The 27,546-nt window shown below is 47.7% G+C and overlaps 1 protein-coding gene across 1 annotated transcript; it reads right to left on the reverse strand.

Annotated features, from left to right (window-relative positions):
* Positions 1-961: 961 nt before the first annotated feature.
* Positions 962-25,944, reverse strand: LOC125629953 (cytochrome P450 2D14-like). The gene is made up of 9 exons (XM_075124214.1): positions 25,542-25,944; positions 16,465-16,636; positions 14,827-14,979; positions 13,895-14,055; positions 13,596-13,769; positions 11,008-11,149; positions 6,497-6,684; positions 5,079-5,220; positions 962-1,449 (listed from the first exon to the last, which is right to left on the reverse strand). Exons 1-9 carry the CDS (start codon positions 25,752-25,754, stop codon positions 1,271-1,273), a joined length of 1,524 nt encoding a protein of 507 aa, XP_074980315.1. The 5' UTR covers positions 25,755-25,944; the 3' UTR covers positions 962-1,270.
* Positions 25,945-27,546: the final 1,602 nt, after the last annotated feature.

Here is a 27,546-nt window from a genome sequence, read left to right on the forward strand (position 1 = left end):
GCCTTTGCTAAACACGAACATGACTGCAGGTGTATGGCAGTCACTATTGTTGTGGACGGGGGAGATGTGCCCACCCAAAAACAATATTCCTATCCAGACCAGGCCACCTCTTACATAGCCAAGGCTATCAAGTAGTTGCTGGTACAGGGAGTCCTGCATAGATGCACTTCTACAGCCAACTCCGATTTGGCCCGTTAAGAAACCAGATGGCTCTTGGCTCTTCACCATCGATTACAGATGGTTAAATCAGGTCACCCCTACTTGTGCCCCTACTGTGGCAAAGATGCCAGACCTCACACAGTCCTTTGACCGGGAGGCTCAGTTGTTCTCTGTGCTAGATATCAGTTACAGCTTTTAGACTTTACCAGTGGCCCGGGAGTCACAATACAGGTTTGCATTTAGCTTCCAGGGGGTCAATTACCACAGGAATATAAAAATAGCTGGGCATTGTTCTATGCTCAAATGCGGCGGGGCCTAACACGATTTTCTAAACCGACTGTTTTATTCCAGTATGTAGATGACCTTTGCTTAGCAACTCGCAACAAGGAAGAACATTTGGCAAAGCTGGATGAGCTCCTGCAAACTCTTAAGGAAGTGGGATTAAAGTGCAATCCTGCCAACTAACCCATCAAATTCAGGTCAACAGTAAAGGCTCAAAAAGCAGAAGGCAATAAAAAGAGCACCAAATCTATTACTTTTACGTAATCTCATGATATTTGGTCAGCCTGATTCATAATTTTTGAACATTTAGGGTTGGCAATATTGTGAAAGTGACTTGAAAGTGTCAATTTCACTCCTGTTTAAGATCAGTTTCTAGTCTATTATTTGGAGTGAGGTAACACCCATACAGGCCCAGGCAGGTGCAGTATAAACTCATGGGGCCTTGCCCTAGTAGGATGTTTCCAAAGTTAAATGATCTACTCCAAGCTTGGCGAACTGCAAAAAGTGATAGAAAATAATCTAGATTTTTCTACAATTATTTCAATTGTTGCCTTCAAGAGTTAGTAAGAATATACATTAAAATGTTAAATCTAACCAGTGTCCCTCCAGGGACTTGATACAAGATGTGAGAACATGTTAGTGTTACAGCTGAGTAGGCCTAATATTTATTTAATTCTCTTTATTTTAATACAGGAATTAGATACAGTGCTCCTATCAGCTAATTTCTAAATTATAATCTGCAGAAAACCCTAGAGTTTTCAGGTGCCTAAGTGTCCCCTGGAATCATGGTTAAAGTTGCCCGCCTCCCCAAGCTGAAAAGGTGCTCCTGTTATCTTGGGGCAGCCTGGATCTGGTAGGGGTGGGGGGCGAGTGTCGTGGCAAAGTGTCCATCCTCTCGAGGCCTGGCCTGGCCCTCAGGAAGACGGATGGTGAAGTGCTGCAGGAGGCTGGTGAAGAAGAGGAAAAGCTCCATCCTGGCCAGTTGTTCCCCCAGGCAAACACGGCGACCTGCAAGCGTGGGAGTGAGAAAAGAGGGGAGGAGGAGGATAGAACACCACATGTAAATGACTAGTCACTGAAGGAGTAAGACCCGTACTGCACACCTACAGGTTGGAGTGAACAGAGAATCTGCCTCCATATGCAGCAGATAGTGAGTCTCCCTATTCCCGGACCCTGTGTGAACAGGAACAACTAGGAAATACTTCTCTAGACCAACCAATGTTCTGTTTAATCTGATTCCCTGTCTCTGATTGTGGCCAGCACCAGAAGCTTCAGTGCAAATCATAAAACAAAAGACTCTGTCAGTTGATTTGGAGAGGGGAATTACTGCCTAGTTAGCCTGACTCAAAAGGGTCAGACACTTTAATACACAGGGCTAAATCCTCAGCTGGTTAAATTGGCACAACTCCATTGATGTAAAAGGATCTGTGGTAATTTACAGTTGAAGATCTGTCCCATATGCTCTTTGTGGAATTCTTAACTTCTAGAATCAAAATGGGCAAATAAATGCCTTTAGATAGAGAAATCTGAGGTGGAATAACATGCCCATGCCACCAGACAGGAGATTCTGGCTCAAGTGCGATCTGGGGATCATGTATTTGCCTTGAGTCCAGAAAACCAAAGTGGTACATCTTCACCAATGACCCATCTCAGTCTAAACCACTGCAGCAAGCCTTTGCAGTACTCGTACAAAAAGGATCACCTCACCGCCAGCCCGAAAGACTTCACTGGTGCCATATCTACTCCCGTAGCCACTGCAAAATCCTTCTCTTGGTCATTAGGAACCTTTATGACAACACCCCCATCTTCCTCTTTGGACTGTTCTCTCTGAAGATAGTAAAATGAATCTTTGAAGTCTATGAGTTGATAACTGAAGTTATGGGTCAGACCATGATATGAGCTGGGTAAAACTGTGTTATGTGTTGACTCAAAACATCATTCAAACTGCTGTGTGAACACACCCTTCACTTAAGATAGTTGTAACCCACACCTAAAACAAGGCCTAATAGAATCTTTCCAGAAACTAGCATCTGGTGGGTAGGGAGGTCCACTTGCTATTGTGATCGGGTTGGAGGAGGCAGGGGGAAGGGAGTTGTGAGTGTGTGAGAGAACACATGAAAACTGAGAACAGACAAAAACAGAGAGAGAGGCAGAGACAAAAGCAAGAAGGACAAGCCTGTGAGTGCAGTGTGACTCTGGAAAAAAGGTTTTGGGTCTGTTGGCAAAAGAGGCTTGGGGCCATAAGCTAAGAAACTGCTCCTTTTGTTATTGGTTCCTCCTGAATTCAGAGGAGCAGGACTTTGTATGTTCCTTATAAACAAGACTGCATCAAAGAAAATACCTGACTCCTTCAATTTCTACTTCCAACTGGAATGTCCCCAGGGCCCTGAAATTTGACCAGCTGTTCAAGATGGAAAGCGGCAACACTATTATCGAGTGTGGCTATTGAGCAAATAGGAAAGGTAGAGGTGTTGTGCTTTGTGCTGCTAACAAAAAGTCCATCCTTGAATTATGTGAGGCTATAGACCAGCGGGTCCCAAATTTTTTGCCAGCGTGACCCCATTTTAGTGAAGTATTTCCTAATGGAACCCCAGACAACATGGAGGAGCCAAATGGTGTCCTCTGCACAGCACAATCTCAGACATACTGTAAGTGTAAGGTAACGCCATGTGGAGGATGCCATCTTGCTCTACGAAACAGTGTCCTCCACCTGGTGCATATGGTGCATGCGAGGTCATGCCGTGCAGAGCAAAATGACGTCCTCTGCACACAAAGGATTGCCCCACAGGGAACCACTGCTCCAGAGAGAGTGAAAGGCGGGCACTGACAAAGGATGCAGGGGAGACTCTTATTGCACTGCAGTTTGGCACAAATGGAGGGTGGTTGCGCAATTACCTGTTTATGGACTAAAATAAAATCATAAAACAAAAACTAACTTGGCTTTTAACCAAGGTTACGTCCATGCTTTGAGCTGGAAGGTGTAAGCTCCAGCTCGAGGTGACGTGCCTCTGCTAACTCTGAGCTAGCTAGTGTGCTAAAAAGAGAAGTGTAGCCATGGGGGTACAAGCAGTGGGAGGGGCTAGCCACCTGAGTAGGTACCTACCATCTTCGACGGGATCATCCTCAGGGCGGCCAGCCCCTCCCATTGCTCACGCTGCAGTGGCTACGCTCCTACATGCTATCACCGAGTTAGCGTGGGTATGTGTCCCCAACCTGGAACATACACCCCCAGTCTGAAGTGTAGATGTACCCGCTGAGCCAATACCTAGCTCAGCTTAGTACCCAGACACACAGAGAACCCCCCAGTACTGCAGAGTATCCTGGAAATGCGTTAGAAGCTGCCTAACTAAGTTTGTGTCACATTTTTTTCTTTGATGGGACCTCAACCCCTCTCTGCCACTGAAACGGTTGGCTGCATTGAAACAAACCTAGAGAGCACCAACCAGTCACTGGGAAAGGTTCTGTGGAAAAGCTATAATCCTGCTCAGTGCATAGACCCTCCTGTCAAAGCCCTCATGGTTCACACTGCTGGTACTCCTGGGCTGCACTCGTACAAGCCTGGCAGAGGCAGTGGCCCACTGGTTCAGGCTTCCCACTGCTGTTGATGTGGTGACCAGAGGGGTTAGGACAGACCCTACAGCCCCTCCACCAGCCACAGCTGGCCTCCTTTGGCGTGTATCCGAGAATCAGTATTTCCCTCTTCCCATCTCTCTGGTGAGTTGGAAGCATACAGGAAACTGGAAACATCCATCTCCCCTTTATCCCCGACTGATCCATGTACCCCATTGCAGTGGTCACAGAGCCTCCAGTAACTAACACCTTCCTTTGATCAGGGTGCCTTGCAACAGATAAAGAAGCATGTGGGACACAGCAATTTTGATCATGCTTTAACAGAAATCCTTAACTATGACCTCATCCCTTTCCCAATAACACACACCTCACCTGTGTGTGTGCACATTGCTTCTAAACCAGTTCCTGGGACTCCACCTTCAAGCAGATGTACTGAAGTATGAAGTAATTTCTCTGGGGAGGTGCAGCATGCTCATGAAGAACAGAGCCTAATGTGACGGCTGGATGTATAGGCTTAAGGGACGGAGGACCTCCTTAACCTGGCAGTTCTGCACTCTTGTAGGATTAGGTAGGTGGCTTTGTTACATAAGCAACCTTAATTGATTTGTAACAATTTATTTTCTATTTAAATAACTACAGCGGTAGAAGGTGAGCAACGAATTAATTAAGGTGAGGGCTTGCCCAGTTTACAGCAGAATGTAGAATATAGGACTGCTTCCCTTTGGCCGAGTGGTTTACATAGGACTCTGGGACAAGATGCTCAGTCTCTCAAGGCCTGACCTGAAGTACAGCATTTCAAGGCCAGAGTTTCTGCACTGGAGAAATAGAGAGAGGGAGCTATTTTGCAGAGATTACATATACTGGTTCCACCAGGGTACTGTAGAACAGGCCCAGCTCAGCACAGACTGCACTGATCTTCCCCTTGAGGAAGCTGCTCTCATGATGAGAGGGACATCTTGCTTTAGAGGAGACTCATTTTCCCATAACTATAGTGGGTCACATCTCATGCACTGTGTCTCATTTCCACAGGGACGGCCTCTGCCAGCTGCTCCTCCCCTTGGATTTACCTGCAGAGAAAGGCAGGAAGGCCTCTCGCTTCACAAACTGCCCATCTGCATCCAGGAAGTGCTCCGGGTAGAACTGGTGCGGCTTCTCCCAAACCGTTTCATCCTTCAGCACCGAGGACAAGTTAGTGATGACTGTCGTCCCCTGATCCACCCCAGAGAAGGAACAGGGTACATAAGAATTGTCACACCAGAACAGGCCAGTCCCTCTGCATTCAATATCCCATCTCAAGCAGTGGCCATTGTAGGATGCCTCAGAGGAAGGCACAGAACCCAGCTCAGGTACCTCATTGTATAATCTTATAGCACAATGGAGTGGGACGTTTTCAAGGCCCCAGCCAGGGCACAGCATGTGCTCTGAAGCCTGTCGCCCTTCTCCATTGCATGCTAGCTAGACTAAGACTTTGTCTACACTAGACTTTTGTCGGTTAAACTTTTGTCATTCAGAGGTGTGAAGAAAAACACACACACCATGAACGACAAAAGTTTTACTGACAAAAAGTGCCGGTGTGAACAGCGCTTTGTCAGTGGGAGAGCTCTTCCTGCCAACTAAGAGCGGCTACCCACCACACCTTTTAGCGGCACAGGTGTCACTAAAAGGTGCATCGTGTACACATAACGTAAGCATATGCAAGGGGTGTTTTCATGGTCTAATGAGGTTCATGTGATGAAAATTGCTTCTACTCCCCAGTTGCTTCAAATATTTTCTCGAGTTAATTTTAGCTCTGGTAAGAGTGTGCTGACTGAGAGACTCCAAACCGCAATTCTCATTGTCTTCACAGAAAAAGCGAGATCTTTCCCCTCACATGCCTCAGGCCTGAGCTAGAGGAGCTTCCTCTAAGGGCGAAAGTGGAATTGAGTACTGTGTGGCTTTGGTCTCTCCGATGAGACTCTCACCAAAGAAGGCAGTAATTGCCCGTCATTGTCTCTTGTCCATTTGGAACTGGACTGAGATGCACAGTGGCCTCTGAACACCCTTCAGATAATAGTGTGTTAGTTGCTACTGTGTTGGATTTGAACTGCTGACCTAGCTGGTAGTTTCTATACAGTCAGTCAGCATTACCTTTCTCCACCTTCAAGCAGATGTACTGAATGTTAGAAGGTGCCCAAGGCAAAATTACAGTCTCCCCTGTAAGGATTGAAATCCTTAGTAGTGTCTTAGCTCAATTCGTTGTTTTTTCAGATATCCAAAGACCTGTTCAAGATGGAGCTAACCACATAAACAAGGCTGTCTCTGAAGCCCAAGGCCTTTTAAAACTGCACATTTGATAACTTGCCAATGGTTGTGTGATTCAGGGCCTGGTGCTCCACCCCCCTCTGCATGGAACCTTGGGGAGATTCACATATGGAATGTCTGCAGCTGCAGGACATAAGTCTGCAAGGGGAGAGGAGGTCTGCATCCCCTGCCTGGCCATAGATACCTTTGGAATGAAGAAGCCTTGGAGCTCGGTGTCCCGGTATGTCATGTGAGGCATGCCAACAGGAGCGATATCCCCATAACGTTGAGTTTCATGGATCACAGCACTGGTATAAGGCATGTTCGCTTGGTCCTCCATCTGGGGTGACCTGTCCCTGCCAATCACCTTATCAATTTCCTCATGGACTTTACCTGGAAAAAGACCCTTTACATTGAGGAGGATGTAACATATTTAATGATGTACATCAACACCGTAAAAGTGAGGAGCCTACGGATTTACTCTTAGGCTGTAAACTCTCTGGGGCAGGGATTGTCTGTTTATCTTTATTTGTACAGCGCTGAGAACAACAAGGAACCAATCTTGATTGGAGCCTATGGGAGCTATTATAATATAGAAGTATAATAAGTATACTTAATGTGGGTTAATATTCTGTGAGTTTGTTAACCAGCTTCCTATCAATTATTGAGCAGTTTACAAGTGAGTCATCTCTAGGCAGTGGGTGCTCTAAGTGTGTGGGAGGTGGCTGGTGTCAGGGGCACTTGTTCAGGGGTCAGGAAGGACATCCTGCAGTGGGGAGAGGGCATGGGCCTTGTCTGGATGAACTACTGATTTCTCTCACCCCCACAATCAGAAAGACTGTTTGATACCCCAGACATGCACTGCCCTGCTTCCCAGCTACTGATTCCTGACCTTGCAATCAGGTCTTGTGTGTTTGTTGAACAGGGAGATTGGTGAAAGCCTCTGGAAGCAAGAGTGCTAGGAAGGCAGAGTTTACCTAGAGATATCTATAGGAGGGTATTGGCCTTGGTTGGGGGCAAGGGCCAAAGTGAGCTCTGCAGACAGTGGGAAAGAGGAATGCGGAATTAGGAGCTGAAGGAGAGCACACTCATCTTTGGTTACTCAGGCCAATTTACATAGTCATCCTCCGTTCTATGGGTAAATAAGCTCATTGTTAGAGACATCCCACATTACCCATACTGTATTTGACCCACTTGTGCATAGGTGCCAACTTTCTAATTTCCTCGAGGGTGCTTGAGCCCCACTCTGCCCCAGTCCCCGCCCCCACTCCACCCCTTCCCTCAAGGCCTCACCCCTGCCGTGCCTCTTCTTGCCCCCGCTCTGCCCTGCCTCTTCCTACCCCTGCTCCACCCCCTCCACCTGAGTGCGCCCTGCCCTCGTTCTTCCCCCTGCCTCCCCCCAGCACCTCCTGCATGCCACTAAACAGCTGATCCATGATGGGCAGGGGGAATTGGGGAAGAGCTGATTGGCGGGGCTGCCAGTGGGTGCTGAGCACCCACAATCTTTTTCCCCGTGGGTGCTCCAAGCGTGGAGCACCCATGGAGTCAGTGCCTATGGACTTGTGCCTCTGGCATTAGCACATTCAAGCAGGTTAGCATTTATCCCTGCAGAGACCCTAAGAGAAGGAAGAGTTACCAAGTAGCTACAAGGGTCTCAAAGTGCACTTGTCATGAAGAAAAGTGGTGAGTGCTCCCTCTGACACTGAAATCTTGAACAGGGGCTTTCTCTCTCCTTTCTCCCTTCCCACAGGTCTTTGCTCTCCCCCTCAGAGAGTGCTCCACTGGAATTATTCCCCCAATCACTGCTGTGACTGCTGCTACGGCAGCTTCATACCCCCAGAACACAAAGGTGACAGCAGATGCTGAACTTGTGCCACACACTCTCAAAGAAACTGCGGAACCACCTGATCAACATCCTCTACAGCAAACAGGGAAAGATAAAGAATGAGCCCTCAAAAATGGATACTCTCATAAAAAAACAACCTTCCACACAAACTTCCTCGTGGCTGGACTTTACTAAAACTAGACAAGCCATTTACAACACACACTTTGCTTCTCTACAAAAGAAAAAGGACACTAAACTTTCTAAACTACTACATGCCACAAGGGGCCACAGCAATGGTTCCCTCAACCCACCCAGCAATATTGTTAACCTATCCAACTATACTCTTAGCCCAGCAGAAGCAGCTGTCCTATCTCGGGGCCTCTCCTTCTGCCCCTCCACCCCCACGAACATGATACAGTTCTGTGGTGACCTAGAATCCTATTTTCGACGTCTCCGACTCAAGGAATATTTCCAACACACCTCTGAACAACATACTAATCCACAGAGACCTCCCTACCAACACTACAAAAAGAAGGATTCTAGGTGGACTCCTCCTGAAGGTCGAGACAGCAGACTGGACTTCTACATAGAGTGCTTCCGCCAACGTGCACGGGCTGAAATTGTGGAAAAGCAGCATCACTTGCCCCACAACCTCAGCCGTGCAGAACACAATGCCATCCACAGCCTCAGAAACAACTCTGACATCATAATCAAAAAGGCTGACAAAGGAGGTGCTGTTGTCATTATGAATAGGTCGGAATATGAACAAGAGGCTGCTCGGCAACTCTCCAACACCACTTTCTACAAGCCATTTCCCTCTGATCCCACTGAGAGTTACCAAAAGAAACTACAGCATTTGCTCAAGAAACTCCCTGAAAAAGCACAAGATCAAATCCACACAGACACACTCCTGGAACCCCGACCTGGGATATTCTATCTACTACCCAAGATCCATAAACCTGGAAATCCTGGGCGCCCCATCATCTCAGGCATGGGCACCCTGACAGCAGAATTGTCTGGCTATGTAGACTCTCTCCTCAAGCCCTACGCTACCAGCACTCCCAGCTACCTTCGAGACACCACTGACTTCCTGAGGAAACTACATTCCATCAGTGATCTTCCTGATAACACCATCCTGGCCACTATGGATGTAGAAGCCCTCTACACCAACATTCCACACAAAGATGGACTACAAGCCATCAAGAACACTATCCCCAATAATGTCACGGCTAACCTGGTGGCTGAACTTTGTGACTTTGTCCTTACCCATAACTATTTTACATTTGGGGACAATGTATACCTTCAAATCAGTGGCACTGCTATGGGTACCCGCATGGCCCCACAGTATGCCAACATTTTTATGGCTGACTTAGAACAACACTTCCTCAGCTCTCGTCCCCTAATGCCCCTACTCTACTTGCGCTATATTGATGACATCTTCATCATCTGGACCCATGGAAAAGAAGCCCTTGAGGAATTCCACCATGATTTTAACAATTTCCATCCCACCATCAACCTCAACCTGGTCCAGTCCACACAAGAGATCCACTTCCTGGACACTACAGTGCTAATAAACAATGGTCACATAAACACCACCCTATACCGGAAACCTACTGGCCGCTATTCCTACCTACATGCCTCCAGCTTTCACCCTGACCACAGCACACGATCCATTGTCTACAGCCAAGCTCTGCGATACAACCGCATTTGCTCCAACCCCTCAGACAGAGACAAACACCTACAAGATCTCTGTCAAGCATTCTTACAACTACAATACCCACCTGCGGAAGTGAAGAAACAGATTGATAGAGCCAGAAGAGTTCCCAGAAGTCACCTACTACAGGACAGGCCTAACAAAGAAAATAACAGAATGCCACTAGCCATCACCTTCAGCCCCCAACTAAAACCCCTCCAACGCATTATTAAGGATCTACAATCTATCCTGAAGGATGACCCAACACTCTCACAAATCTTGGGAGACAGGCCAGTCCTTGCCTAAAGACAGCCCCCCAACCTGAAGCAAATACTCACCAGCAACCACATAGCACACAACAGAACCACTAACCCAGGAACCTATCCTTGCAACAAAGCCCGTTGCCAACTGTGCCTACATATCTATTCAGGGGACACCATCACAGGGCCTAGTAACATCAGCCGCACTATCAGAGGCTCGTTCACCTGCACATCCACCAATGTGATATATGCCATCATGTGCCAGCAATGTCCCTCTGCCATGTACATTGGTCAAACTGGACAGTCTCTACGTAAAAGAATAAATGGACACAAATCAAACGTCAAGAATTATAACATTCATAAACCAGTCGGGGAACACTTCAATCTCTCTGGTCACACGATTATAGACATGAAAGTTGCGATATTACAACAAAAAAACTTCAAAACCAGACTCCAGCGAGAGACTGTTGAATTGGAATTCATTTGCAAATTGGATACAATTAACTTAGGCTTGAATAGAGACTGGGAGTGGCTAAGTCATTATGCAAGGTAACCTATTTCCCCTTGTTTTTTCCTACCCCCCGCCCCCAGACGTTCTTGTTAAACCCTGGATTTGTGCTGGAAATGGCCCAACTTGATTATCATACACATTGTAAGGAAAGTGATCACTTTAGATAAGCTATTACCAGCAGGAGAGTGGGGTGGGGGGAGAGAAAACCTTTTGTAGTGGTAAACGCCCATTTTTTCATGCTTTGTGTGTATAAAAAGATCTTCTATACTTTCCACAGTATGCATCCAATGAAGTGAGCTGTAGCTCACGAAAGCTTATGGTCAAATAAATGGGTTAGTCTCTAAGGTGCCACAAGTACTCCTTTTCTTTCTGTGGAAGATGCAGGGTTGGGAGAACCGGTCACATCTCCACCAGTCCCCTTGCTTACACTGGATGTCAGGGTGGAGAAGCATGAACAGCAATGCCCAGCGCAGGGTGGTGGAAGTGGTCTCAGTGCCACCGGTAAACAAGTCAACTGTTACCATACGAAGGTTGTTGTCATTGAAACTGCTCCCCGCATGCTCTTTAGCCTGAAGAGAACAAAGGAGAGCAAGATTTGACCTTAGATTTTTGTTGCGGAGAGAGGAGCAGAATTGTAGATAGTGGTAATACATATTCTCAGACTGAAAGGTTGAATTGTTTGCAGAGTGCAGCAAAACACGTACATATGACAACAAACGCTGTAATGACTCCTTGGTCACATACATTTCAAGGTAATCATTTATTCCACACATCATGGACTTATGCTCAGGACTTTCTGCTCCAAAAACACAGGGTATGTCTACACTGCAATATAAGCCCAGGGTTAGTGGCACTTGACTCAGCTGACCCTGGGTTAGAGAACCATGGGCTTGAGCATCTACACCAGGGTAGTCAATAGGTGGACGGCAGGCCAAATCTGGACTGCTAGATGCTTTTGAACAGACCTTGAAATCTTTTTATTTACTTCTTATCATTATTGTTGTTATTTTTTTATTATTTTCCCTGTAGTCTGGACCTTGCCTATACCTTGACCAAGAAATGTGGACCCTGACAAAAAATTGACTACCCCTGCAGAAGTCTATGCTGATTATCAACCCTACGTTAAGAATTTTCGAGCCCAGGCGTGAACCTGGGGTTCTGGCATCCACACAGTAGCAGGCAGACCCGAGTCAAACCAACCATATCCCAGACTCCCTAGCACCCCCCCAGAGTGTGGCCGCTCTAGCCTTTGACTGTGGGGAAGCTTCATGCCCACCCTGCACGTTACAGGAAGCGTGACCAGCCTGCCAACACTGCCTGCCGAGCAACATGGAAGAGGCCCCTTTTCAAGAACTTTTCTTGCTTGCGCTGTCACGCCTGGGTCAGGAATTGGGCAGAGTTTCCTTGAGGCACTGGTGGACATTTCAGCGGCATTTTCTGACCCACCAAAGTCCAGGGGTGCCGGAACAATTTTTACAGTGGGGGTGCTGATGCTGGAAACCATGTATTTGGTCTGTGTTATTACTGCGTCAAGCCAGGGGGTGCGGCAGCACCCCCAGTTCCAGCACCACTGCCAAAGGCACCTGAAAGAGTTTATGAAGATGGAGGAGGAGTACCCAGGCACGGCAGACTCCCACTGGCTGATGCTGCTCAGTACACTCAGCATACATGCTGGAAACTCTGCCCACAGTCTCTTGCCACCAGAGTTAAAGGAGGGTCTCCAGTCAGTCTTAGACATTTGTGCCTTTGCAACCTCAAGAGGTTAGTGTGATCACTCTCACTTGATCAGGTCAGAAATTCCATGTAGTAGCGAGCAGGGTGCAGCCAACATGCTAGCCAACCAATTAACATCAGGATTCCAAAAGTTCATATACGTACTGGGAATAACAATCTGACAGGCCCTATTCCTGCCCTGGTAGCTTCTATGAGATCAGGACCTCAGTGCTACCTACTGAACCAACAGTCTCCCCACCAAGTACTCTTCAGGGCCACCGTGCTTAGCATACGAGATATGACAGGATCACAGCAGGAAGTAGTCTGGCTATCTTTTGTAATGCTGTGGATTTTATGTGTCTGTTTTCTAAGGGTTTCTTATCTCGATTTTCTCAGAGCAATTCTGTAAATTTGGACTTAGACTTAACATGGGCAATAACTAATATGCTATTTAAGAGCCAATTAAAATGTAATTAGCTTTGTTTACGACTCAGAACAAGAAGTTGACATTTAGAAATTTCCCACAAAATGAAAGTTTTTCAAAAAGGATTTCAGGTTAATCAAAATTTAAAAAATACTATAAAATAAAAAAAGCAATTAAGTAATTTCTAAATGAAAAATTGAAATGTGCTGTTCTGACAACCTCAAAACAGAATGTTTCAGCCCTATAAAAATATTTCATTATGATTTTTTCTAAATGAAATTTTGTCAAAAGTGAAATATTTCCATGTTTCATTGTTTCATGTTTCAATTTTGCAACCAGCTGTTCTAGAAAAATATAAAAACAGATTTGGTTTTTGTTCTGGAACATTTTTCCATTCAGGAATTCCCAGCAGCCTGCCTTTGAACGAAGCTGTGACTTGGAAGGATGAAGGAAGTCTTTACTGTGACCTTTGCCAAAATGATTAAAAAGTGTCTCTAAACTGTACATGGTTGGCTTATCTCAGGGCTTTTCCACAGCCAAGTGAGCTAAGGACTCAGGTACCACACCCACTAGAGTCAATGTGAGTCTCACCTTTGACTTCATGGGGCACTGCCTTTGGCTGTAAGTGCCTGCTGTATATGTACAAAGTTCCAAGTATCAGCCTATTCAGCTGATTTCTGAGCATGAAGTCATTAGGCTCACCAGATAACTGAAAACCAGAAGAAACAGAACAGCGATCTGTTCATAGCAGTTCTATTCACAATAGGATTTTACTTGTAAACTTTACAACAAGGGACAAGGGAAGCTAACATGGAGTTTTCCCATCACTAATGTATTCACAGAGCCAAAGAGATCTACACCTGCCCCTCTCCTCCTACCTTCTCTATCTCTTGCAGAAAAGCATCAGTGAAGTCTCTCTTTTGGGTAGGATTCCAGGTCGCCCTGTGCTCCTTCACAAGGTCATCTGTGAACTCCAGGACATCCTTTTGGGATCGGAAGATGCTCTGTTGCACTCCAGGGATGCGCAGCAGCCACGGTACTACAATAAGGAGCTAAGATAACAGAGTGAGAGAGAAAACCACACCCTATGGCTCTCAGAAAAGAATCACTAAAATACAATCTAACTGATCAATAAAATGACAGCTTCTTACCGACCAAATCATATGTGCTGAGTTACCTGGGGCAGGAATCCAGCTTCTTCGTCCAAGGCCTGTTCAAACAATTGCAGCATCCTCTGAAATTTCTTATTGTCATAGTCAAAGCGCTGACCATAGATAAGGGAGCAGATCACGTTGCTAACTGCTTTGTTTATAAGAAAATGTGGATCAAAAGGACGGCCTGAAAAACATACAAGACCAACCAAAGACATTAGGAGGCACAGCATCATTGCAGCCTGCCCCTCACTGCATGGAACATACTGAGCAAGAACCGCTAACATTTCAAGACTGCTTACAGAACAAACCACTTGAAAGTCCATGCTCATGTAAGCTGCGGAAGTTAAAGATGTCTCACAGACTAACAGGGTTGGGCCTGCTCAATACTTGGAAGAGAGACCACCATGGAAAACTTAAGAATTGCAGGTTTGTGCTGCGGACTCAGTCATTAATACTCATCTCTTTGCCTCGGGACTGAACCCGGGCCGCCTGTTTACAGACAGATGTTACTGTGCTGCTACAGATGTTTTTAAGTTTAGGCATAAAAGTGACGTTCTTAAAGACGTCATGGCATGTTTTGGAAGCGCCTTAGTGTTGACGCCTTCACCAGATTCCAGTTGAGGTAATTACATTCTACCAACCTAAAATTCCCCTTGCACATTCAATTGGAGGTGTTGGGGTTTTGGTTTTGTTTTACTTCCCATCACAAACTGTCATGTTAAAACAGCTGTCAGGTTCGACCCCACAGGTGACTTCATGATAGTGCTGGATGAATGATCACTATGTGTCTGGTCTCCAAAGCACTTTAGTATCCTTCTGGCTATCAGGGATTATGTAGAAATGTGAGATACTGTGTTATTATTCCTTCCTTCATAATCAGTCATATTATCCTTTCATTTCCTTATCTGTGGAAGTCATATTGATCCCCTGCCCCATCTCCCTTGATGCTGCAAACCTTTTTCAGAACTGATTGCAGAGCATAGAAATTCAGCTTCCTCGGTCACACGCTGCTCCAGGGATTTCTTTCCCATCCCAAAGTTCCTCAAGGTGGAGAGTGCAAATCTCCTTTGCTCCTTCCACGCATTACCATATCTTGCAAGCACCACCCCTGGAAAGTATTAATAAACAAGAGATGTAATAAGCTCTGGGAAGCACCATGCAAAATTCGCTGGACAGCAACAAAATAGAGCTGACCTGGAGGGACTGGCTTCTGAGGAAGGGTAAAAGGAACCAAGTATAGCTTGGCCAAATGGCAACTAATGGGAGCTATTTATTTTAGCCTTCATAGGTGTAGGTGGTTAGTGCAGAAGGAGAGGGATTATTCATGGAGGGCCAAGGTATAGCTAGGAGTAATGGGATGAAATTCAGGGCCAGATCCGCAGCTCGTATAATCGGATACAATTAATGGAGCTAAGCCATGCTATACTCTGAGGGTGTGAGCCTCAGGTTGGATGTCAAAAAACATTTCCCAATGATTAGAGCTACGAAACTACTCAATAGTCTCTCAAAGGAATTAATGGATGCCCCATCACAAGTCATTTAAAATTGGATTGGACAAAGCACTGGAGGGCATACTATAGGGAGCATCCCTGCATTGGCCAGAGCAAGGGTGGCCAACCTGAGCTTGAGAAGGAGCCAGAATTTACCAGTGTACATTGCCAAAGAGCCACAGTAACACATTAGCAGCCCCACATCAGCTCCCACCCACCCCACCCCGCGCCTCCCGCCCACCGGCAGCCCCGCTGATCAGTACCTCCCCCTCCCTCCCCGCACCTCCCAATCAACTGTTTTGTGACGTGCAGGAGGCTCTGGAGGGGAAGGGGGAAAAGTGATGGCATGGCAGGCTCAGGGGAGGGGGCGGGAAGGGGTGGAGTGGGGTCGGAGCCAGGGGTTGAGCAGTGAGCACCCCCCAGCACATTGGAAAGTTGGCACCTGTAGCTCCAGAGTCAGTGCCTATCCAAGGAGCCGCATATTAACTTCTGAAGAGCCGCATGTGGCTCCGAAGCCACAGGTTGGCCACCCCAAGGCCAGAGTATGGGCCAGGGCGAGGTTGAGAAGATGTGACTCTACAGATATTTTTCCAGATCTAATCTTTGTTATGAAAGTGCTTTGGGATAACCCGAGAGGATTCCAGCCCAACAAGCCTTCTTTTTAGGTTGTATTTCTTTCTACCCTCCCCCACTTTCACTCTTGGGTCCTGGAGGTTCCTTGGAAGGAGGTTATATTTTTTTTTACAAGCCGAGGAAGGTGCATACATATGGTGAGGGGTAGGACTCCGCCAGTTCTGACAGTGGCAGCCAATCGGTATTGATTGGCATGTACATCCCACTGAGCATTTCAGAACGGCCCTGTCTTAGTAGTTGTTGCAGCGCTGAAGTTGGGAAGGAGAGTCCCCAGTCCCATCTCGCCTGACTTCCTCCTCGCGAGAGGGAGTGTCAGGGGCAGACTCCACCAAAAGCAACGTCAACAGAGGGACAAGAGAGGGAGGCAGCTCACTCCTTAAGACCCCTCCAACCTCTCCAGGAACTCAAATGATAAAGCCAGTCCTCTGGCAACACTACCAGAGAACTGTGTTAGTTTCCAAGATACTTGCCTGCGGAGTTCTCTCCATAACCCAAGTGCTCATGTATAGGAAAGTATGGTCGGTCAGCAAAGTCCTCTGATTTCTGGATCAATGCTTCCTTTACTGCTTTGAATCCATTCACTACTATCAGATTACTCCAGCAGTTCTGAAGACTAAAGACATCTCCATGTTTTTTACTCAGCTGTCAAGAAAAGAAAAAGGAAAAATATACTGTTGGAAGCCAGATGACACTTAAATTTGCTGGAAGGCAAGCCTGAAAAATATCATCTTGCATTTCTGTACGCTTTCTAACTTAGAAGGATCTCAGAGCACTCTGTTGGGCTTGTTAGCTAATCACTGATGTGCAGCCACCTCTGGAGTGGAACAACTCACAGCATCACTACACAGCCACTTACACAGGGAGTGAAGAACACCACCATTGTCAGATGAAGGTGCAGGAAGAGTTTGTCAGCAGAACGTAACTAACCAAGTTGAAATTTGGCCAGGGATCTTGTGAAAGTGTCATGGGGTCTTTAACGACTACAAGAGGTCAGGACCTCTTTTGGTGTCTTCAAGGATAACAGACCCAAGCGTACGTTGTTCCTGGTGTGGCACTGGTTTAACCACTGACACAGACAGCCTTCTACAACGCTTCCTGCAGCACATGGCTTTGCAGAGGCGATATCCCATTCAAGTACTCACCAGGCCCAACCTTGCTTCGGTTATGAAATCTGATATTACCACAGAGGGTACAGCAGTGCTGCCTACAGATACACACAAAATAAAAATTACTGACATAAGGGATTGGGGGTGGGGGAGGGCGTTTCCTGTGATGCTGGCAAACGAGGTGCCAGCACTTGCCCAGGCTGCAGGCACTAGCTAAGAAGTAACAAACTCATAGCTGGAGACCTGACCAGGTCACCTGTATGTTAGTTTGCTCAGAATAGGTATTAGTCTTACAAGAATGTATTTCGTGTTTAGGCCGGGGGTGGCCGACCTGCGGCTCTTCAGCACTTAATGTGCGGCTCCTCCTATAGGCACCAACTCTGGAGCTGGTGCTACAGGCGCCATCGTTCCAGTGTGCCGGGGGGTGCTCGCTGCTCAACTGCCACAGGCCCTGCCCCCGCTCCACCCCTTCCTGCCCCCTCCCCTGAGCCTGTCCTGCCCTCGCGCCTCCCCCCTCACTCAGAGCCTCCTGCACACCAGAAAACAGCTGATTGGGAGGTGTGGGGAGGGAGGGGGAGGTGCTGATCGGTGGGGCTGCCGATGGGTGGGAGGCGCTGGGAGCAGGGTGGGGGAGCTGATGAGGGGCTGCTGATGTATTACTGTGGCTCTTTGGCAATGTACATTAGTAAATTCTGGCTCCTTCTCAGGGTCAGGCTGGCCACCCCTGGTTTAGACTATGAAATGCTTGTGAGTTGCTGCAGGCGTTAATCTCACTTGCAATGTCGGTGTTCCACGCCACAAGAAAATCTGTACGTTTTGCTTTATAACTTTGCAAATGTCCGCTCTGAACTTGTGAACCAGGCATAGGACTCCTCCCCCACCCCATCCAGAAGGACTATCAAATTCAGCTGGGCCAAGGAACATTGCAATACAAAGGACTGGTTAATGGCCCTATCCCCCCTTGGAAATGCTCTGTGCAAGGAAGCTTGTTCTGTGGACTTGGAAGCTGAATGAAGGAAATAAAACAAAGTCACAGGAAAATTTTCCATCTCTTTGGCTGTCTGAACTCTGACAGGGCTAGAGATCCCCAGGGCTGCCTGCTGGGTCTGCCCCGAAAGACACTTTGAATAGACACATCACTGCAACTTGGTCACTCTTAGGATTTAGATGGTAACTCATCTGTGAGTATATGTTTGCTTGCTTGAACCTGCAATTAACTTTGTAATTTCTTTTTCCTAGTTAACAAACCTTTAGATCATTTATTACAGGATTGGCTACAGGTGTTGTCTTTGGTGTAAGATCTAGGGTACCAACTGATCTGGGGTAACTGACTGGCCTCTTGGGACTGGGAGCAACCTGAATGTGGGGTGATTTTTGGTGACCATTTATCACTAAGTCCAGTTTGTCTGGGTGGCAAGATAGACTGGAGAGTCTAAGGGGACTGTCTGTGACTTCATGGTAAGCCTGTTATAGTGATCCAGGAGCAGGGGTGCCGGAACGGTGGCGCGGGGGAGGGGGGAGGGAGTCATGGCCCCCCAGTTTTAAAATTGAGAGGGCCAGGCCTGCCCACTTTTTAACATGGGCGTAATTTGGGGGGCAGAGGGCTGCAATCCCCCTCTTCCCCAGGTGCAAGCCTCGGGCAGGCACGGAATGGCACAGGCAGAAATCATCAGCTCCCCCGCCACTAAGCGTAGCCTCTGCCTGCAGCACCAGCCTCTTCCCGTTGCTAGCCCCTCTCAGTGGCCCCACCCCTGCTCCTCCTCTTCTCCCCGATGCCCCATCCCCTGGACAAGGTGGAAGCCAGAGCCGGACAACCACCGAGGGAGCCTGGGCCACTGTAGGCAGTCCTGGACCCTCCACCTGCCCTGGGTGGCATGGCCCGGTGGGGGCGAGGGGACAGGCTGGGGGCTGCTCTTGGGCACCCCAGCCCCCTGACCGGGTTCCCTGGGTGGCTCTTACCACCGCCAGGCTCTGGCTTCCAGAACCTCAAGGGAAGAGGAGGAGGAGGGGGAGGAGCTACGGGGAGGGCAGGGTAGAGGGAAGAGGAAGGGTAGGGACATGGAGCAGGCTGGGAGGCTCTCTGAGGCAGAAGTGGCTCCATCCTGCTCCCCGCCCAGCTGCCTGGGAAAGCAGCCGAACGTGCCGGGGGAGAGACACAGGAGAGGACAGAGCCCCTCTCCCTCCTTGCCTCCGGCAGGCCAAGCTGCAGGGGCACTTAACCCCCCATGCCCCTCCTACACATTGCCTCTGACTCCACGAGCACAAAATGTGCCTCATGTAAGGGAGGACCAGGGCCACTGTACCCTGGTGACAGACAGGCAATGCAGAGTGCAAAGCAGAACAGTTTAAAGCAATTACCAAATACCCCAAATTTAACCTTTTTTCACCTATGATTTGTGGGATTTCTTGAGGATTGTCCACACATTCTCCACAGGGAGAAAATGCACTTCTGGGCCAAGAATTTAGGTACAGAAAAACCACAAGTAGTTGTTTTATGTGTATATGAAAAACAAAAAAACCCAATCTATTGTGTTCCTGCTTTTCTACAGTGGCTTTCCTCTAAGCCACGGTTGGGCAATACTTTTCACAAGGGGGCCACTCCAGGAATTTTGGTAAGTCGTCACGGGCCACACATTTCTACTATATTAATGGCAGCGGTGCGGGGTCTGGGAGGGAGTTTGGTGCAAGAGGGGGCTCCAGCTGGGGCAGGGGATTGGGGTGCAGGAGGGGTGTGAGATCTGGGAGGGAGTTTGGGTGCAGGAGGGGAGTTCTGGGCTAGTGCAGAGTGTTGGGGTGCAAGAGAGGGTGAGGGGTGTGGGCCGTGGGAGGGAGTTTTGGTGCAGGAGGGGGTTCTGACCTGGGGCAGGGGGTTGGGGTGTGGGAGCAGGTGCGAGGTGCAGGCTCTGGCTGAGAGGAGCTTACAACAGGTGGCTCCCGGCAGGCAGCGCAGAAGGGCTCAGGCAGGCCGCCTACATGCCATGGCCCGATGCCACTCCCGGAAGCAGCTGTGGCCAACTGCTGCTGGCACGTCTCTGTGCGCCCCTTGCGGGGAGGGGGCAGCAGGTCTCCGTATGCTACCCGTACTCGCAAGCACCGCCCCCACAGCTCCCATTGGCTGGTTACCAGCCAATGGGAGCTGTGAGGACGGTGCTGGGGGCAGGGTCAGCGTGCAGAGAGACATGCCAGCAGCAGCCAGCCATTTCCGGGAGCAGCATCCTGGAGATAAAGGACCAGGACCTGGCCAGTGGCGCTGGAACAGTTTTAGAGTGGGGATGCTGAGCTCTGCCCCCCCTTACCGTGTCCGTGCCCCTCACCGCCACCTAGAGCTGGGGCCGGGAGCAGGGCTGTGGTTCTGGGAGGGGGGGACGTAGATAGGGGTAAGGCGGCCGAGGCTGGGGTGAGACTGTGAGGGTGAACGTGGGCTGTATGGCACCATAGTAAAAACTGAAAAATGTTTCATGATCATTTTATTAGATTTAACTCATGTTTTAAAATCATCACACAAATTAAAGTTGGCTACTCAAGCCTTCTATGAAGCACTATGTCTACATCCTTCACGGTTTCTTGTTATAATTTTGCACAATTCTGTTAATGAACTTCTTGAATGCAATGCTTTCATCTTTGGTGGCTTCTTCTGTGTCCGGTTCTTCCATTCAATGATGAAAAAGAATGCTCAACTGTAGCTGTTGTGACTGTGCGTAGCAAGAGATGAATTCCTACTTCTTTCATCCCAGGAAACGGAACACAAAGATCGCGTCGAGCCACTAGTGATGATAAAAAAAGAAGTTGAAGTCAAATCTTCATTCATTTGTCGTATGATATTCCACTCTGTGTTCAAATTCTCTATTCTGTCCTGATCCCATGGCAGCCCCATTGCTGGTAGTGCCTCACTCCACTCAACTGTCGGTGTTTTATAAGACAGGGATCTGTAAAAGCTACGTAGAGGTTGAGTAGAATCTAGAAGTCGCTGTTGTAGATTTTTAAGAATCAAGTCTGTGTACTTTTTCAGTTGTCTTAACAAACACTTCTTGTCCTCTTCACTTAAGGATTCAATATAAATGCCTTCATTAGTCAACTTCTGGACTGAAGTCTTTGCTTCTTCCAGGACTTTTTCAATGGATGGCTCTCTGATTGATCCAAATGTAGCTTCTATTGCTGGACAAAGATCTACTACTGTTGTAGCAGATGCCTGGATGGCATTGTTTAATGACCCAAGTGGTTTCAACAGTAGACTTACAAGAGAGAGAATGGCAATAGTCTTCTCTGAACATAGTAGCAAAAGTAATCCACTAGCCTCACTACTTAGATCCATCCCATCTTGGTAGATACTTTCCAAAGCCAGTAATAACAGCTGGAGTAATTTTAAGACAACAGCCAAGGATCGCTCATGAGAAAGCCAGAGGGTTTTCCCAGGTTGGACTAATTTGAACTTCAGTCCCAGTGTATCTTCTATATTTTCCAAGATATTCAGTCTTTTTAGACTCTTGCTGAAAAAAGAATATAATGAAGACATTGAATTTATAGCTTTTTTAATGTCTTTTGAAGATTCTGCTGCTCATACTAGTGCTAGTTGGAGTAGATGGCCTCTGCAGTGTGCATAGGAGAGATTAGGGTTACACTTTTCTCTGAGCAAAGCTTGTACTCCACCACGTCTTCCAGAGAAGTTTGCAGCTCCATCAAATGCACAAGCAGCCATCTGTTTGGGGTCCAATGGACAAGCATTTAACTCTTCTAAGATGTGGGTTGTCACAGATGCAGCCGATGTGTCTTCTATAACTTGAACATCTAGAAATGCATCTACTGGCCTACCCTTGACATCAAGATAACATACACAATGACTTAATACTTGATGCCCATTTGCATTGGTGCATTCATCAGCCATGTATGGAAATTTTCTGAATGCGGTGAGAGTTCTTCACTTTTTCAACTGTTGAGTCTTTCAGTGTTGCACCGCATGCATCTAGGCAGTCAGTTGAGTTTCTTGCAGAAAGACAGTGAGCATTTGCTGGTCTTGTTCAGAACCAGTGTTCAACTTCAGGATTAAAAGTGACAATGCACTTAACATTGGCCTCCAGTTTTGTAGTGTGTGGTATCTCTTGCCTACATAGAAAGTAGGATGCCACAGCCATGTTTGTTCGCATGAACTGTGTTGTGTAACAGCCTCATTAACACTCACCAGTGTTGTCCTTGGTCAGCGGAGACTCAGAGTTCAGAGGTGTTTTCACATAAGTTCACCTCCCAGGTGGGAACCAAGAAGGCACCTTGCTCATTCCTCCAGCTGCTCACTGTTCGCTCTGGCCACTATTGTTCATTGTGCCACTGTTCACTCCATCGCTCTGTTGCCAATGGCCCTGCACTGTCACCTTCTGCTGCCACCTGCCACTGTGACCTCTGCGAGTTGATCTCTTGATCTCGACTCTCAATGATTTCAGCTGAGCTCTTGGTGGGGGCACCTCGCTGCTAGTGCAGACTGAGCCGTCTCTTCCACAGAAACACTGTCCCACAGCAGGTCTGAGCACTTAGACCTGATTATCAGTGATTTCAGCTGTAGTGGTCATTTTACAGAACAAAAGACTATCTATGGAGCCTAATCAGCTCTGTCTTTAAACAGTGGAGAGGGGCAGGTCAAATAGTACTTGTGACTCAGGCAGACCATCAAGCAAAACACCTGTCCCCACCCTCTCTCTTGATGCCCTCAATCAGCAAAGGCTAAGTACAGTTCTACTGCCCTTTACTCCTACAATAAGAATAACTACATTTCATAACCCCCCCACCTCCACCCGCGCATTCAAGTGATTTGTAACCCAACCCCAGCCAAAATCTATCACTTGGGCAACACAGCTCTGTTTGCTGGACACCTCGGTAGATTACGTGTGAATGTAAAAACAATCTGGTCCTGAAGCCTTTCCCCACAGCCCCCAGCTCATCACTGACTGTCAGGGAGAGCCTATTTAGACTTTGCTTACAAATCATAATTTGAAATTATTAGGTTGGCCAACATCACCGAAATGAATGCACCGACATGGTCATAAAAACAACAGCTGTATAAGGAAGCTAGTCTATGTTCATACTTTTCAAAACTATTATACTTTTTCAGATACACGTATTTTATTATACACTGTATATGCTTTTAAAGTGTGTATTAATGTTTCAATTTCAATTCACATTTCCAAACAATCACTAAATTGGCAACACTGCATGTAACTAGTTCACAAAACTGGGGGGAGGGGTGTGTGTGTGTAGGGAAATCCTAAATAAAGGTTTCAGAGTAGCAGCCGTGTTAGTCTGTATTCGCAAAAAGAAAAGGAGGACTTGTGGCACCTTAGAGACTAACAAATTTATTTGAGCATAAGCTTTCGTGAGCTACAGCTCACTTCATCGGATGCATTCAGTGGAAAATAAATAAAGGAAAATTTACTCTGGACATCAAGAAACAAATCCTCAGCGAGAGGCATATCAGACTGGGGAAGTTTCCTAGGAGAAGTGATGAAAGCCTCATTGCTGGTCATTAAAACTGGATAAAGCCCTCAGGGGCACACCACTAGAAGGGAGAGGGGTGGATAAGAATAGGCCATTTCTAGATTTCCATGATTCTGTAAGTAAAAGGAGCTGTTTTCGTTTCCATTCTGTGAGAAATGCAAAAAAGCAAAACGAAATTGTGTGAAATGGAAATAGGGACAGAAAAGGGAATAATACGTTGTTACTAAAAATGTGGAGTTAAAAGCAGCTGCAGGTCAAAAGTGTTGTTGCTAGCATTGTCATAATCCGATTTGATCTGGAAACTCAAAAGCTCTTTCTACCGCATGGTGAAAACAAGACCCAGACCCAGTTTCTCTTGACTGGAATGTTGAAAGGTACCAGCCTAGAAAAGGGGCCTCTGGCATTTGGCAACTATAGTCTCAACATATAATATGATTTACTTGTCACAAGCTGCATCAGTAGTTTCCCAGCCAGGACAAAGCATTCACTTGCAACAACTAACCCTGCAGAGGTTGTGTGTGCTCTTGTTAGCGCAGACACAGCCAACAAGCACATGCTAAAGTTTCCTGGAGATTACATAAAAGCATATCCTGGAGATTACGGTTTTGTTCACTTTTGCTGAGATTCTTAATCATTTCTACAAGGAAGACTGTCGTCCATGCAGCCACATCCCAAAACCAGAGAAACTTTTGAATGAATGGATCTGAGCACAGACAAATGCATTTTCAGATACAATGAATCTTTCACTAGCCCTTTTCATCCCAGAGGATACGGATGGTACATGAAGGGACCACTGAAGTGCACAGCCATCTCGGAGGCGGAATGCAGCAGCTGTTTAACAGTGCTATTGTGCAACAGCCCAGTACACTACGTCTCCAACTGAAATGACAGGGAGAAGGTAAAGAGAGAGAGAGTCTGTGTGTGTAAGTATCACTCTCCTCCAGTGCTATCACATTTGCAGAGAATTCGCCTGGACTCGGGAGTGGAATGTTGCCCTCTGGATTCTAGAGCCAGAGCAAAGCCAGAGCAGATACAGGAGAACCTTGCAGTTAGGGACACCTTGGGAATGGAGATTGTCCACCTGTAACTCTGAAGAAGAGGTTCGGGACATCAGCCACAGGGAGCGCTGGGGTTGGGGTTGCAGCTGCAGGGTGGGCGGTGGAGTCAGGGCGGGGGCAGGGAGAGTTGGAGCTTCTGACCCTCGAGTCGAGGTCCAGGGCGGGCAGAGCGCTCAGGGCTTCTGCCCAGCAGGAGCACCAGGGCTCAGGGCTTTAGACCTGGGGGGAGGGGCTTCAGCCCCGTGCCTCTGCTCCTGGCTTCTGCCCCAGCCCACAGGGGGCGCTTGGTCTCCCCATGGCTCCGTTCCCAGCTTCAGCAGGGGGCGCCAGGGCTTGGGACTTTAGCTACAGTGAGAGCGCTGGGGCTGAAACCGGTGCTCCGCTGCTAGCTAAAGCCCTGAGCCCGGGCGCCCCCCCCCCCCCACCCTCCCCCAGGGCTGAAGCTGGGAACAGAGCTAGCAGCCCCATCCCTCCCGCGTCTAAAGCCCTGAGCCCCGGTGCTCCCAAGGGTCAGAAGCCCCGAGTCCGCCCAGCCCTGATTCCCCCACCCTGCAGCTACAGCCCCAACCCCCTTGGCTGAAGCCCTGAGCCCTAGGCAGTAAGGTATTTGCTTTTGGGGGGGGGGGGGTGTCTGCACTGCTGCCTGCCTGATTCATTGAGGACTTCCAGTTCCAGAGGGTGTCCGGTTGACCGGTAAGTCCACAACTCTGGTGTTCCTATCTTTGAGGTTCAACTGTAATCAGAGAGCATTAGAGCCCCTCCTCCCCTAGGGGGACTGATGGCTACTGTGTTGGAAAAGCCCCGGGCCGGTCAAATAACCCGTCCAGCCCGCACCAGCTGCATTAACGAACCACCAGCCCCGCTCCCCAGCACGCTGGGCTCTCCAGCCCCTCTGGCACTGACCTGGGTAAAGGAGACGTGCGGGTTGTGGAAGTCGATCTGCAGCATGGTCCCAAGGAAGGGCAGAGAGCTCGGCCCTGGTGGGTAGCGACTCCAGCGCTTCCTGCGCTTCAGGAAATCAAACAGCAGAGCTAAGACTGTGAGGGCTATGCCCAGGGCTGGGAGGTTGTTCCCGCAGGATCGAAGCTGGGACCAGAGCCACAGGAGCAGCTCCATGATCTCTCTTTGCTCTCCTCCCCGTGCCTTCAGCTCTCCCTCCGGCCTCTTTTTCCTGCTCCTGTTCTCTCACTCTTTGCTGTTTCTGCCTCCCCAGTTTCCTCCACCCATTCCCCTTCTCTCCCTCCCGGTTTATTTCTCAGACACCCGCCCCGCTCTTGCTACTGTCACAGCTTGGAGCTGCCTGGCCAGAATTGCTCTGTAGCCCCTCCTCTGCCCAGACCATACAAACTGCAGGGGAGTGGTCGTGAAGGGTGGCCCAACCTCTGTAAAAGGGAAAGGGCATAGCTCCATTTCCAGCATTGTAGTATGTAACATGAGGGAGAGAGGCACCTCCTGATGCCAACTGGCAGAGGTGCACAGAGTTTGACAGGAATCCCCCTGTATAATGTATAATAATAATGATGTATAATAATTCACTAACTGGTGGCATGTGAGGTTTGGTGTAACGTTCATTGTGGCATCTGACTCTTTGGTATCCTACCTTTGAACTGACGTTGTTCAATGTGGTTTGGATTAAAATCTCATGTCTGCTTACCAAGAATTCTACACATGTCTCTTCTGCCCCCTGGCTTGGTTCTATCACTGCCATCTTCCTGCTCTCTGCGCACAGCAATTTGGAGGCATTATATATGTGACACCAAGAATACATGTAAAGAATAGGAACAGTGAACATATTTTTCTCCACATTTTCAAGCAAGGGAGTAAACCATAAATGTAGCAGTGATGGTAAGTAATGCCTATGGAGAGATGTAGGTCGCATGGGAGATAGCTTCCAAAGTGATAGAATAAGGTGTGAAATCATGTTGCTTGGGAAGCTATCCCCACTTGATCTACATTCCTTGTGTAGACATTAACCCATAATGAAGTGGTTTATCCAGCAAGCAAGTGGTAATTAGGACAGGTTTCAGAGTAACAGCCATGTTAGTCTGTATTCGCAAAAAGAAAAGGAGTACTTGTGGCACCTTAGAGACTAACCAATTTATTTGAGCATAAGCTTTTGTGAGCTACAGCTCACTTCATCGGATGCATATGTGGAAAGTGTAGAAGATCTTTTTATACACACAAAGCATGAACAAAGACCTCCCCCCACCCCACTCTCCTGCTGGTAATAGCTTATCTAAAGTGATCACTCTCTTTATAATGTGTATGATAATCAAGTTGGGCCATTTCCAGCACAAATCCAGGTTTTCTCCCAACCCCCCCCCCCCCCCCCCACACACAAACCCACTCTCCTGCTGGTAACAGCTTATCTAAAGTGACCACTCTCCTTACAATGTGTATGATAATCAAGGTGGGCCATTTCCAGCACAAATCCAGGGTTTAACAAGAACGTCTGAGGGGGGGGGGGGGGGTAGGAAAAAACAAGGGGAAATAGGTTACCTTGCATAATGACTTAGCCATTCCCAGTCTCTATTCAAGCCTAAGTTAATTGTATCCAATTTGCAAATGAATTCCAATTCAACAGTCTCTCGCTAGAGTCTGGATTTGAAGGTTTTTTGTTGTAATATCGCAACTTTAATGTCTGTAATCGCGTGACCAGAGAGATTGAAGTGTTCTCCGACTGGTTTATGAATGTTATAATTCTTGACATCTGATTTGTATCCATTTAGGACAGACACTCACAAGACAAGATTTTCCTTCCAGCTAGATCCATGAGCATGCAATCCACTGGTGTCAAGCAGGCAGGCTGCAGCCACATATCTAGGGCACTTGTGTACTACATATGTTACACATTCAATTCAGTAGCATCTTTTTCCCCCACCAGTTCTGGCCCATTGGTGATATGTAT

The sequence above is a fragment of the Caretta caretta genome, chromosome 1 (assembly GCF_965140235.1).
Source record: "Caretta caretta isolate rCarCar2 chromosome 1, rCarCar1.hap1, whole genome shotgun sequence".
NCBI classification, from domain to species: domain Eukaryota; kingdom Metazoa; phylum Chordata; order Testudines; family Cheloniidae; genus Caretta; species Caretta caretta.

Bases quoted from the DNA above. Each gene is read 5' to 3' on its own strand.
- LOC125629953 (XM_075124214.1), bottom strand. From the start codon at position 25,754: ATGGAGCTGCTCCTGTGGCTCTGGTCCCAGCTTCGATCCTGCGGGAAC. The intron at 11,150-13,595 runs GTAGGAGGAGAG...TGTTCTCTTCAG, and splicing joins TTCTGCAAGAGATAGAGAAG to GCTAAAGAGCATGCGGGGAG. The intron at 1,450-5,078 runs GTAAATCCAAGG...CCACGCTTGCAG, and splicing joins CTTCCTGCCTTTCTCTGCAG to GTCGCCGTGTTTGCCTGGGG.